Source organism: Capricornis sumatraensis, chromosome 20 (assembly GCF_032405125.1).
Source record: "Capricornis sumatraensis isolate serow.1 chromosome 20, serow.2, whole genome shotgun sequence".
Classification (NCBI taxonomy): domain Eukaryota; kingdom Metazoa; phylum Chordata; class Mammalia; order Artiodactyla; family Bovidae; genus Capricornis; species Capricornis sumatraensis.
Window position 1 is genome coordinate 57,162,512 of NC_091088.1, and position 12,708 is coordinate 57,175,219.

The 12,708-nt window shown below is 47.8% G+C and overlaps 1 protein-coding gene across 1 annotated transcript; it reads left to right on the forward strand.

Moving 5' to 3' along the window:
• Positions 1–2,496: 2,496 nt before the first annotated feature.
• LOC138095840 (phospholipase A2 inhibitor and Ly6/PLAUR domain-containing protein-like) lies at positions 2,497–6,229 on the forward strand. The gene is made up of 5 exons (XM_068991762.1): positions 2,497–2,566; positions 3,854–3,970; positions 5,211–5,363; positions 5,747–5,890; positions 6,084–6,229. The coding sequence occupies exons 1-5, from the start codon at positions 2,497–2,499 to the stop codon at positions 6,227–6,229; spliced, it is 630 nt and encodes a 209-aa protein (XP_068847863.1).
• The last annotated feature ends 6,479 nt before the right edge of the window (positions 6,230–12,708 follow it).

A 12,708-nucleotide genomic window follows, 5' to 3' on the forward strand; every position in this document is an offset into this window, starting at 1 on the left:
AGCCCCCAGGCTTCTGGCAAGTCTGGGTGAAGAACTGAGGCCCATGTGGTGTTTGGAGTCCATTCCTTCTCAGCCACGGTTCTAGAAATTGCTACGGTTCCCATGTGTCTATAAATTAAACAAGTTAACAGGACAATCCTGAGTCTGTAATGTGCTGTATTTCGGGGAGATGGGATGCAAGAAGCAGGCCTCTGAACCCTTGGGAACCGTCTCTTTGGAAGAAAGAAAGGGAAGATGCTACCTTTTCTTAAGGGCTTACTTCCTGCCTGGTCCCCATGTTAAGTGTTTTCCATGCGGTACCTCATTTCATAATCACAACTCAGTGACGCTGAAAGTATTGCCCCCATTTTACAGAGGAACAAACTGAGCCCCAGATTGTGGTGTAACTTGCATTTTGAAGGGGCTTCCCTGGTGGCTCAGATGGGAAAGAATCTGCCTGCCAATGAGGGAGGTGGGGGTTCAGTCCCTGGGCTGGGGAAGAGCCCCTGGAGTAGGTCATGACAACGCACTCTATTTTTGCCTGGAGAATCCCATGGACAGAGGAGCCTGGTGGGCTACAGTCCATGGGGTCACAAAGAATCAAACCCAACTGAGTGACTGAGCAAACGCACTATTAAGACAGTGGTGGCTCCAGAGAGAATGTGTTTGGCCAAATATTTACATTTGTAATAGCTGACACTTTCTGAGTAGCCATTTCTGACCAATCAGGTCTCCACCACAAAGGAATCTGACCTTTTGACTACTTACTGTATTCACACAGGCATCCAGACTATATGCCAGAAACTCAAGATGCCTATCAGACCCTTACCCTCCAGTAACTCATGACAGCTTCTTTAAAGTCAGACATTTCTTTGTATCAAATATTACATGTATCACAGTCAATTATAATTCTCTCCACACAATTTTAACAACCTGCTGACCGCAGTACTCATAAGCCCCTGACTCCGTCTGCCAACACTATTAAATTTTAAGGGAATCCGTGTCTCCCAAATTCTAATTCCTAAGAACCCCAATAAACTTTTTTCTTGGCAGCCCAGATAACGGATTATTTTTCAACACCTTTGAGATTCCAAAAGTTCTCCCAGAGCCCCTTCACGACTTCCTTCACTTCTTCCAGCCTCCTCCACGCCAGTCTCTCACCAAGTCCTGGCTACTGCCGGACACCACATGGCAGAGGCCAATCTCGGGCATGTTACCGTCGAGTGGCCTTCGCCTGGCCAAGCGCAGGAAGGGCTGACTTTAGGGCGCTCACAGCGGCTGCGCCCTGGGAGGCCTTCACTGCGCAAGCGCACGAGGCTCCGGCCTTTCGAACTGCTGCGCCCAAGGGGCCACGTCCCCACTGCACACGCCTAGTGCGAATCGCCGGAGAGCTGCGAGAGGCGCTGAGTTCCCTAGCAACGATCTTTTCCCGCCTCCCTCTCTCCAAACAGCTCTCTACCCCTTCCTCCTGATAACTTTCACACCAGGGTATCCTAGCAACCCATGCGGCCTTCAAGATTGGTCCCCGGAAGAAATTCACCAACCTCAGCCCCCCGACTGAAGCCTGGGAAGCAAGGGGACAGAAAACTTGAGTGGATTTTTGCAAGGAGCCAGGGGCCTACCGCAACAGGAGCCCCTCCACCTATGGCTGGATACTCTCCCCACAGCCACCCCCACCGCCCCCCCCCACACACACACGTAAAATTACACCCCCCAAAATACACACACAGACACACGAAAATATGTACATAAACACGTGAAAAAATACACACACAGACACAAAATCTCTGATCTCTCAAGATCATGTGCCTGAGGTAAAGGATCTCAATAAAATACAAAGTATGTTTCCAAACCAGACACACATCCAACCTGGAGTGCTTCCAACCGTTGCCTCAGCTTTCCAATGCGGTTTCTGGGCATCTGGTACCGTGCCCATCCTGGCCCAATGACAAGCACCCCTCTGTTCAGTTTCCTAGAGACCCAGAAATGCATCTTGGGGTGGGGTTGGAGCTGGAGACAGACCAAACACAGAAAAGCAGGTATTAAGCCGAGCATGCCCCGCCAGAACAAGCCTGGACTTGCTGGGTGCTCCCTGGTAGGGCCTCAACCACACTGGGCACCTCCTTGGGAAGAGAGACAAGGGAGCAGGAATCTGAGTCCTAGCACTGTTCTATCCTGCAGGAAACAAAATGACCTCCCTGATTCTGATCTTGGGCTTTAGGTAAGAAAAAAAAAGGGGCGGGGGCATGGGGGGATGAAGGGGGTGAGACCAGATGGAGAGAGGGTTGGAAGCCCAGACTCCTGGGGTCCCCATGGAGAAGGGGGCTGAGCACAAGATGCCCATGTTCCTTTTGGATTCTTGTTCCACCTCCCCCACTCAGAGCTACAGAGACCTACCGTCAGATCTTACATCATCTTTCATAGCCAAGGGGCAAGGTAGATCCAGACCCGCCCCTTCTCACCTTCCTATAAGATGAGCTCAGGACCTGGGACTGCATCTTCACTCATCCAACCATCATGAAGCCTTCCACAAAACCTGAGACTTTCCTGCTAGCTTCCATGCTGCTCTGCACCCTCCTGGGTCTGGGTAAGTGACTAGGGGTCTGGACTCCTGGAGTCCTGAAATGAAGACTATGGGAGAACATTTAGCCAGGTCCTTGAGGGTCAGGGGGAAAGAGGAGGTGTCCTGGGAATTCAGATTCATGGAAAAGGCAGAGGGTAAAAGAGAGAAAGCCTGGATCCCCAAGGGAAGAAGAGTTCAAAAACATGTGGGTTAAAATCTCTGAAAAAAGGAAGGGTTTGGATGGGTTCTGCTCCCCTCCCCTCCGACAGTGTCTCAGAATAAAACACGTGAATTCTAGGAATTCAGATGAGAGTAGGATTAGAAAAAAGAAAAGTGAGGTGAGGGGGAGAGATTTCCTTTCTCCCAGGACTCTAAGGAGTTCAGGTCCCTGGTGTCTTCTTTCCTTAGATGCAATTCAGGCAACTCCACTTTCCCCAGGACCCAGTTCCCCTGTGTCTGGGCCCCACTTGCCTCCTCTCTCAGGACCAAGGAGCCAGGCCCTTATTCTCCTAGTGCTCAATCTTCCTTCTTGACCTGGGTTGCAGATCCCAGCCTCAGGTACCCCTGCCTGAGCAACTGTGCTGTCTACCAGACTTAAATGTACCCACAAGGCAGAGGGTCCCGCTTCCGAGAATCAGCTGGACCTGAAGGTTCACAGAAGTCCATGAAGGACTTCCCCAGTGGTCCAGCGGTTGAGAATCTGCCTGCCACCGCAGGGGACATGGGTTCGATCCCTGGTCCAGGAATATCCCACATGCCTTGGGCAAACGAAGCCCTTGCGCCACAGCTGCTGAGCCCGTGCTCTAGAGCCTGTGCTCTGCAACGGGAGGAGCCACCCCAAACGAGAAGCCCAGGCACCGCAACGAGAAAGTAGCCCCCGCTCACTACAACTGGAGAACACCCACAGGAAGCAGGGACAACCCAGCATGGCCGGAAATAGAAAAAAGAAAATCAAAGGATAGATTAAAAAAAAAAAAAAAAGCATGGAAACCTTCAGCAGGACTCCTTACTATCCTCCAGCTTTCTCAGAGGGCCCTAGTGTCCAAATTCCCCAACCCTGTAATTAGGTAAACTTGCTCCTTGATGGAGTTGCTGTCTACCCCTGGAAGCAGCCTTGCTGGCGGCTCCCATAGCATATTTGATGGAGCTTCAGACAGTTCCCTGTTCAGTGGGCAATGTCCCTCTTATGAATAACCAGGGAGACACCTTTCCCTCTTCCTTCAGACCCCCCTCCCCATCCCCTTCTGGACTCAGAAGTCATGGCCCAGAGACCACACCACTTGGACTAAAGCCTCTCTCTCTATACCTCAGGGTACCCACTAAGCTGTGAGATGTGTATCAGGAATGGAGCCATATGCATTGGAGAAATGAAGGCTTGCGCCCTGGACGAGGACACCTGCGTCGTCATCATGACTGAGACTAACAATAGTAAGAGGGTAGAGAATAGCGTCAGATCCTGGGGAGGTGGGGGTGCTTTCAGGGTAGCAGATACTACCACGCACTGGGAGGAACCTTTGAGTGAAGAAGGGGCAGGAAAGAGGGAAAGGAGGAAAGACAATCCAGTGGAATGACAGAAACCACTGTTGCCAAGGATTTCTGAAAATGAGACTCCAAAGACGTGATGGGGGAGGGGCAGATATAGAGAATTTCTTAGGCAAGAAGGGATTAGGAAAGGACACAGGGAAAGAGTGAAATCCACGGTGGGGGGCAGGAATCTAATATGCAAAAGGTGTCGGGGTGGATGTAGAGAAGACTGGGGTGAGTTGCAAAGAGTATGATTAGGTTGACTCTGTAATCAGGTATAGCCCACCAGGCTCCTCTGTCCGTGGGATTTTCCAGGCAGGAATACTGGAGTGGCTTGCCATTTCCTCCTCCAGGGGATCTTTCCAACCCAGGGACTGAACCAGTATTTTGTGTCTCCTACATTGGCAGTGGGGGTTTTTACCACTGCACCACCTGGGAAGCCCCAGTATTAGAACAGAGAGAGAGAGAAGGACAGATAATCCAAGGACTCAGTCCATGAGTTTGCAAAGAGACAGACAGGACTGAGCACCCACTCACCCAAGCACTTCGGGTACAGAGCAGAAACCCTAGGGCTGGAGGAGACCAACCTTGGTGGGAGGGGGAAGGCCAGGGAGACTGGAAGAGGCCGCTTCAGGCAAGACCTGAGAATAGCCAAGGAGGGCAGCAAGAGACCATAGGTAGGAAGTCTGGGGAGTGACCCGGGAAATCTTAGACGAAGAAGGAGACGGTGTTACAGGGCGGTGGCTGAGGGCTGCATCCTAGGATTTGGTGCAGGGAATTCCAGGGGGCAGGGCAGGGCTGAAGGCTGGAAGAGACCGTTTCACACAGGTCTGGGGGTAGTCGTAGGTGGCCTGGGAAAGACCTCTCCAGGTGTGACCCTTACAGAATGGCGGTGAGGTGGCTGTGGAGCTGAAGGGACCCTCAGGAGAGACCAACACAGCTGGGGGCAGAGGGAGGAAGGGTTGGGTACAATACTCAACCCTCCAGGCCTTGCCCCAGACAGATAAGGGTGTATGACTTTGGGGAGATGGAAGAGGCCTCTCTAGACAGCAGTGGGCTGGGGAAGCTGTAAGGTGATGGAAATACCCCGGGACCAGGGTCCAGACCAGGGCTCCTGAGTCCTCTGTCCACCCTCATGATGCAGAGGGCTCCGTGGACGTGACCAGCTACAAGGGGTGCTCGAAATCCAGCAAGTGTGACCCGGCGTTCCTCTCCATCACCGTGGCTCCAGAGAACTACATGGGGTCCGACACGCGCTGCTGCCAGAGCAATGGCTGCAACAAGGACCCCCTGCCCGGTAAGCCCCAGCTGAGCCGCAAGGCTGGAGCCCCGCCCTGCCCACCCCTCCTCCGCCAGAGCCAGCTGTGAGCACCTGTCACTGACCTGCGCTGTCACAGGGCAAGCGCCTTCCTGGCGCTGAGGCTTGGGTTCTTCTCCTGTAAACTGCAGTGTCCAGGGATGTCCCTGGTGGTCCAGTGACTAAGCCTCCACGCTCCCTCTGCAGGGGTGGAATCCCTGGTCAGGGAACTCGATTCCACAGGGCGCAACTAAGATCCAGTCAAATAAGTATTATTTTCTAAAAATGCAGTGTAGGTTAGCGACCGGTGTCCCCGTGCTGGTTGTAAGGTTGCGAAAGGGACTAATGTCCCCATGCACCTTACCCTCCACCCTCCTCCCCAGCGTTCAGGAGAAATCTGACAAAGAATGGCCTTCGGTGTCCTTCCTGCTTCACCTTCCTCAAGGAAACATGCACCCCGACTGACGAAACGCTCTGTTTTGGTGAAGAAACCCGCTGTGTCACCGTGACTGGCCTCATGCACCCTGGTGAGGGGCACCTGGATTTCGGGAGGAGGGCACAGGGTTCCCAGAGGGCCCCAGAACTGGAGCCTCATTATTCCAGATTCTTAGGGAGAAAGTGGCTGCAGAGAAATGGAGGAAGGTGGCTGGGGCATGACCCCTGGATCGGGCGCAGGAGGCATTGGAGATCCTGATTCTAGTCTGAAATCCCCTCCAGCAGGTGTCAAATTTGCTTCCCGGGGATGTGCTACGGAGAACGCCTGCCACATCAAGCCTGGGACCCTGGTGCCCTCAGGCTCTCATTTGTTGACCATCAAGAAGATCAGCTGTCTTCCAAGCCCCCAGGCTTCTGGCAAAGCTGAGTGAAGAACTGAGGCCCATGTGGTGTTTGGTCTCCATTCCTTCTCAGCTCTAGCTTCCCACATGTCTATAAATTAAACGAATCAACAGAACAAGCCTGAGTCTTTGTGATGTGATGCATTTCAGGGAGATGGGATGCAAAAAGCAGGGGTGTCAACCCTGTCAAACCCCCTCTTTGGAATGAGGAGAAGGAAGATGCTACCTTTTGTTAAGGGATTACTTCCTGCTGGGTCCCCGTGCTAAGTGTTTTCCACGGGAGAGCTCATTTCGTAATCACAACAACTCTGTGAAGTTCAAAGTATGGTACCCATTTTACAAAGGAACAAACTGAGGCACAGATTGTGGTGTCACTTGCCTTTGGTCAAACAGTTGGGAGGGTCAGACTCTGGAGTCCATGCACAGCTCTCCTTATTAACCTCTTTTCGGTTACCAACATCAGTTTCCATGTTTGTAAACTGTGGATATTAACAGCTATAGCCTCAAAGGGCTGTCTTAAGAGTCAAATGAAGGAAAATGAAAAAAGGACTTAGTTCAGTGCCTAGCACCTTTAAGGGGGCTTCCCCGGTGGCTCAGATGGGAAAGAATCTGCCTGCCAATTCAGAAGATGTGGGTTCAATCCCTGGGTCGGGAAGATCCCCTGGAGGAGGGCATGGCATCCCACTTCAGTATTCTTGCCTGGAGAATCCCATGCACAGAGGAGCCTGGTGGGCTATAGTCCACGAGATCAGAGTCGGACACAACTGAGTGACTGAGTACACACACTATCAACTTTAAAACTTTGTTGGTTCTGGAGACAGTGTGTCTGAGCAAATAGTTACCATCCTAACAGCGGCCACTTACTGAGTAGCCATTAGTTAGAAGGCACTAGACTTTGGCATCTATCAGGATAGACTGGATTATGCTACAGTAACAAATAAGTCTCCAATCTCAATAGCTTAAAACAACAAAGTTGTATTAGTCAGTTGATGCTGTAGTAATGTGTAACAAACCATGCCCAAATCGAGACATGACAAGAAGCATTCTTTTTCCTAATCGGTAGCCATTCCTAAGGGCACCTCTGTTTCTGGCTGTGTGCTGGTGGCTTTGGCTGCAGCTTGGGAGAGGGACTCTAGTTCTCCTCCACTCCATGGAGTTACAGTCTTCTGAGATCTGTGGCTCCCTGGCGAATGTCTGTCTAACGGCAGATGACATGCGCAAACAAACCACGTGCACCAAAGGTCCCTGTGTTGGTGCTAACATTCCATGGAGTAAGGAAATCATACAGTTAAAGCCAACCTCACTGGAGCAAGGAACTATAGTACCCCTCAATGGCCCTAGCAAACCCCAGGGGGAGGGGCACAAGAAGAGCAGTCTGGCCCTCTATGCGCCCCCCCAACCCCTGCCAGACAGGCTTCATTACCAACATGACCTCTGAGGGTCATGAAATGAAATTGACAGATTTAATCTTCACCACTACTTGTGATAGGCACTATCCTGTTTTCAGAAGAATCTGAGGTTCAAGAAGGAATATCACATTGGTGATTGTGCAGCTAAAAGGTGGCAGATCTTCAGATTTTAATCATTGAGTCACATTGAGAGGGAGAAAGAGACTGCATTCCTGAGAGAGGGGACACGGCTGTATCAGTATCAATACTTGGCTACCTAACAAGCCCCTCCAAACCGCAGTTGCTTAGAATAATTGCCTATATAAACATCCTTATATATATTTATTTGGCTGCATTGGGTGTTAGTTGTGGCACACAATATCTTTAATAAGTCATGCAGGATCCCTTTTGTGGCACATGGACACTCTAGTTGCAGCTCCCAGGCTTAGATGCTCGGCGGCATCTGGGATCTTCGATTCCCGCCAGGGATTGAACTTCAATCCTCTGCATTGAAGAGGATTGTCCTGGCTGGCTGGGCCACATGTTATCTATCACCGTGCAGGTTAGCCTGGACTTCCCCATGTGGTCATGGTGGCAGGGGTCCCCAGGGCAGCAAGAGAGATCATCCCAGTCCATGAGCACTTGTCAAGCCTCTGCTTGCATCACGTTTGCTGTGAGTCCAGTAGTCAAGCAGATCCAAAGACCAGGTCTAAAGTCAGGATGAGAAGGCTCTACCCAAGGCCATGGCTGCAGACATGCTGAACAGATTGGGGGCATTAATGGGCCACGCTAGTTCTAGAGCTAAGAAGTTTACTATCACAGCCCCCAAGGTTAAACAATTATTAGGCCACCTCAACTCCTCCAGGGTGGCAAAACTCTTAAAGTCACTGGACTGCAGCCCAGGGAATTCTATCCTGCACACACCCCCACCATCCCTCCTCTCCAGGGACCCAGGAGGCCTCACCCTTGGACCTCTCCTCCATCAGACACAGGGGTCTAGGCTTCCAGTTGACAGTCAGAATCCCAAGCATCTTCCCCCTCCTCTTAAACCCTCAATGAACACACACGCACAATGGAATTTCTACTTTTTATTCACTCCTCCAAAAGCACACAGGTCAACCCACCCTTGAGTCTCCCAGCTTCATGGTTCCTCATCTCAATGGACACAGGTCTATCATAGTCCAGACAAGTAGGAAATTCATCTAAGTTGTTGAGGCTCTGTTCCTCCTCTGCTTCTGGCAAGAACAACATTAGGATTTATCAGACATTTTCTACAATTTCTGCCTTCAAGGGCCTTCCAGCCTGCAGGTGCCATGTAGACTCACCCTGAGGGCAGCCAGTTGTCCCTCCACAAGGGAGTCTTCAGTCTTTTCTGTTTGGATGTTCCCAGAGACCGATGCCTCACTAGCAACTTGCTGCCTCCAGAACTTAAAATTCAATCTATATAAGAGTCATGATTTAAAAGGCAACCACTCCAAAAGATAGTCGTGACACCCAATGGTAACTACTTAAACACAATCAGCACACTCCATGAGGGCCAGTGACACAAGGAAACAAAACTGGGTCTTGCTTTCTCAGAGTCGATCTCAGGCAGGAGTCCCCTTGGTGGGAGGACAGAGGGAATTTGGAACAGAGAAGCATAGTGTAGAGGTGTCCGACAGGGCCAAGTTAGAGATGGTGTCAGAGAGGAGGGCACCCTGAGCAAAGGCACGGGGGTGAGACTAATGCTTGCATTCCCTGTGTTCCAAGCTTCCAGGAAGGGCTGCAAGTCTATTACTGTGGACCAGAGAGAACAAATGTGCCTACAAGGAATGCTCACAATAATCCTGCAGGTAGATGCCATTTGCTGACTCACTTGCAAAAGGCCACCCCTATGGTCAAAGGGCTGTCTGGCCCTAGGGCAAGGCACACGGGATTCCCCGTGGTACTAGGGCTGGGTTATCCAATACTGTCACTATTCAGCACCTGTGGCTGCTGCAACTGGGAAACTGAAGTTTACCTGTGAATTACTTCTGATTGATTTAAAAATTGCTCTTCATCATCCTGACTAGTAAACTATTCAACATCACTGGGACGACCTGGGTATAGGAATCAACTTCTCCAAATGTGAGAGAAGTTTCATGAAATCTAAACAGAGGCCAAGTATTTCAATGAAAATTTATCATCTGAATTGAGATGTGCTAGGATAAACATGCACCAGATTTCAAAGACTTAGCATAAAAAAGAATGTGAGATATCTCATTAGTGCTTTCCTATACTGATTACTTGTTAAAATAACAGTATTTTGAATACATTGACATGAGACATATTAGAATTGGTGTCACCTATTTCCTTTTCCTTTTTTAAGTGAGTACTGCTGCTAAGTCACTTCATTCATGTTCAACTCTGTGCGACCCCATAGACAGCAGCCCACCAGGCTCCCCCGTCCCTGGGATTCTCCAGGCAAGAACACTGGAGTGGGTTGCCATTCCCTTCTCCAATGCATGAAAGTGAAAAGTGAAAGGGAAGTCGCTCAGTCATGTCTGACCCTTAGCATGGACTGCAGCCTACCAGGCTCCTCCATCCATGGGATTTTCCAGGCAAAAGTACTGGAGTGGGGTGCCATTAACTATCTGTGTGGCCTATGGGCTCCTCAGAAGGTTCAGTGGTAAAGAACTCACCTGCCAAAGCAGGAGAGGCAGCTTCAGTCACTGGGTTGGGAAGATCCCCTGGAGAAGGAGATTGCAACCCACTCCAGTATTCTTGCCTGGAGAATTCCACGGTCAGAGGAGCCTGGCAGGCTACAGTCTATGGGGTTGCAAAGAGTCGGACACAACTGAGCTACCAACACATACATACATATTTATATGAAATGTCCAGGATAGACAAATTCATAGAAACAGAAAGTACATCAGTGGTACATATACATACTAGTATAAAGTAGGCAATCAAAAGGACCTACTGTATAGCACAGAGAAGTGCAGTTAATATTTTATAATAACCTATAAAGGAAGAGAATCTGAAAATATATATACATGTACATGTACATATAACTGAATCACTATACTGTACACCTGAAACTAATAAGACATGGTAAATCAACTTTACTTCAATATTTTAAAAAATTGGAAAAGATGAGTTTAAACTAAAATAATAATACAGTTTTTATCTTGAGGATTTAAAAATTTAAAAAGTTAGTATCATGTTGATTTACAGATGACATGATCCTCTACATAGAAAACCCTAAAGATTCCACCAGAAAATTACTAGAGCTAATTAGGAATATAGTAAAGTTGCAGGATATAAAATTAACACACAGAAATCCCTTGTATTCCTATACACTAACAATGAGAAAACAGAAAGAGAAATTAAGGAAACAATTCCATTCACTGTTGCAATGAAAAGAATAAAATATTTAGGAATAAATCTACCTAAAGAAACAAAAGACCTATATATACAAAACTACAAAACAATGATGAAAGAAATCAAAGATGACACAAATAGATGGAAAAATATACCATGTTCATGGATCAGAAGAATCAATATAGTGAAAATGAGTATACTACCCAAAGCAATCTATAGGTTCAATTCAACCCCTATCAAGCTACCAATGGTAATTTTCAGAGAACTAGAACAAAAAATTTCACAATTTGTGTGGAAATACAAAAAACCTTGAATAGCCAAAGAAATCTTGAGAAAGAAGAATGGAACTGCAGGAATCAACTTGCCTGACTTCAGACTATACTACAAAGCTACAGTCATCAAGACAGTATGGTACTGGCACAAAGACAGAAATATAGATCAATGGAACAAAATAGAAATCCCAGAGATAAATCCACGCACCTATGGACAACTTATCTTTGACAAAGGAGGCAAGAATATACAATGGAGAAAAGACAATCTTTTTAACAAGTGGTCCTGAGAAAACTGGTCAACCACTTGTAAAAAGAATGAAACTAGAACACTTCCAACACCATACACAAAAATAAACTCAAAATGGATTAAAAATCTAAATGTAAGACCAGAAACTATAAAGCTTCTAAAGGAAAACATAGGCAAAACACTCTCTGACATAAATCACAGCAGGATCTTCTATGACCCACCTCCCAGAGTAATGAAAATAAAAGCAAAAATAAACAAATGGGACCTAATTAAACTTAAAAGCTTTTGCACAATGAAGGAAACTATAAGTAAGGTGAAAAGACAGCCCTCAGAATGGAAGAAAATAATAGCAAACAAAGCAACTGACAAAGAATTAATCTCAAAAATATAGAAGCAGCTCCTGCAGCTCAATTCCAGAAAAATAAACGACCCAATCAAAAAATGGGCCAAAGAACTAAACAGACATTTCTCCAAAGAAGACATAAAGATGGCTAACAAGCACATGAAAAGATGCTCAACATCACTCATTATCAGAGAAATGAAAATCCAAACCACAATGAGGTACCATCTCATGCCGGTCAGAATAGCTGCTATCCCAAAATCTACAAACAATAAGTGCTGGAGAGGGTGTGGAGAAAAGGGAATCCTCTTACACTGTTGTTGGGAATGCAAACTAGTACAGCCACTATGGAGAACAGTGTGGAGAGTCCTTAAAAAACTGGAAATAGAACTGCCATATGACCCAGCAATCCCACTGCTGGGCATACAGACCAAGGAAACTGGAACTGAAAGAGACTCATGTACCCCAAATGTTCATCGCAGCACTGTTTATAATAGCCAGGACATGGAAGCAACCTAGATGTCCATCAGCAGATGAATGGATAAGAAAGCTGTGGTACATATACACAGTGAAATATTACTCAGCTATTAAAAAGAATGTATTTGAATCAGTTCTAATGTGGTGGATGAAATTGAACTGGAGCCTATTATACAGAGTGAAGTAAGTCAGAAAGAAAAACACCAATACAATATATTAACGCATAGATATGGAATTTAGAAAGATGGTAACAATGACCCTATATGCGAGACAGCAAAAGAGACACAGATGTAAAGAACAGACTTTTGGACTCTGGGAGAAGGCGAGGATGGGATGATTTGAGAGAATAGTATTGAAACATCTATATTAACTTATGTGAAATAGATTGCCAGTCCAGGTTCAATGCATGAGACAGGGTGCTCAGGGCTGGTGCACTGGGATGA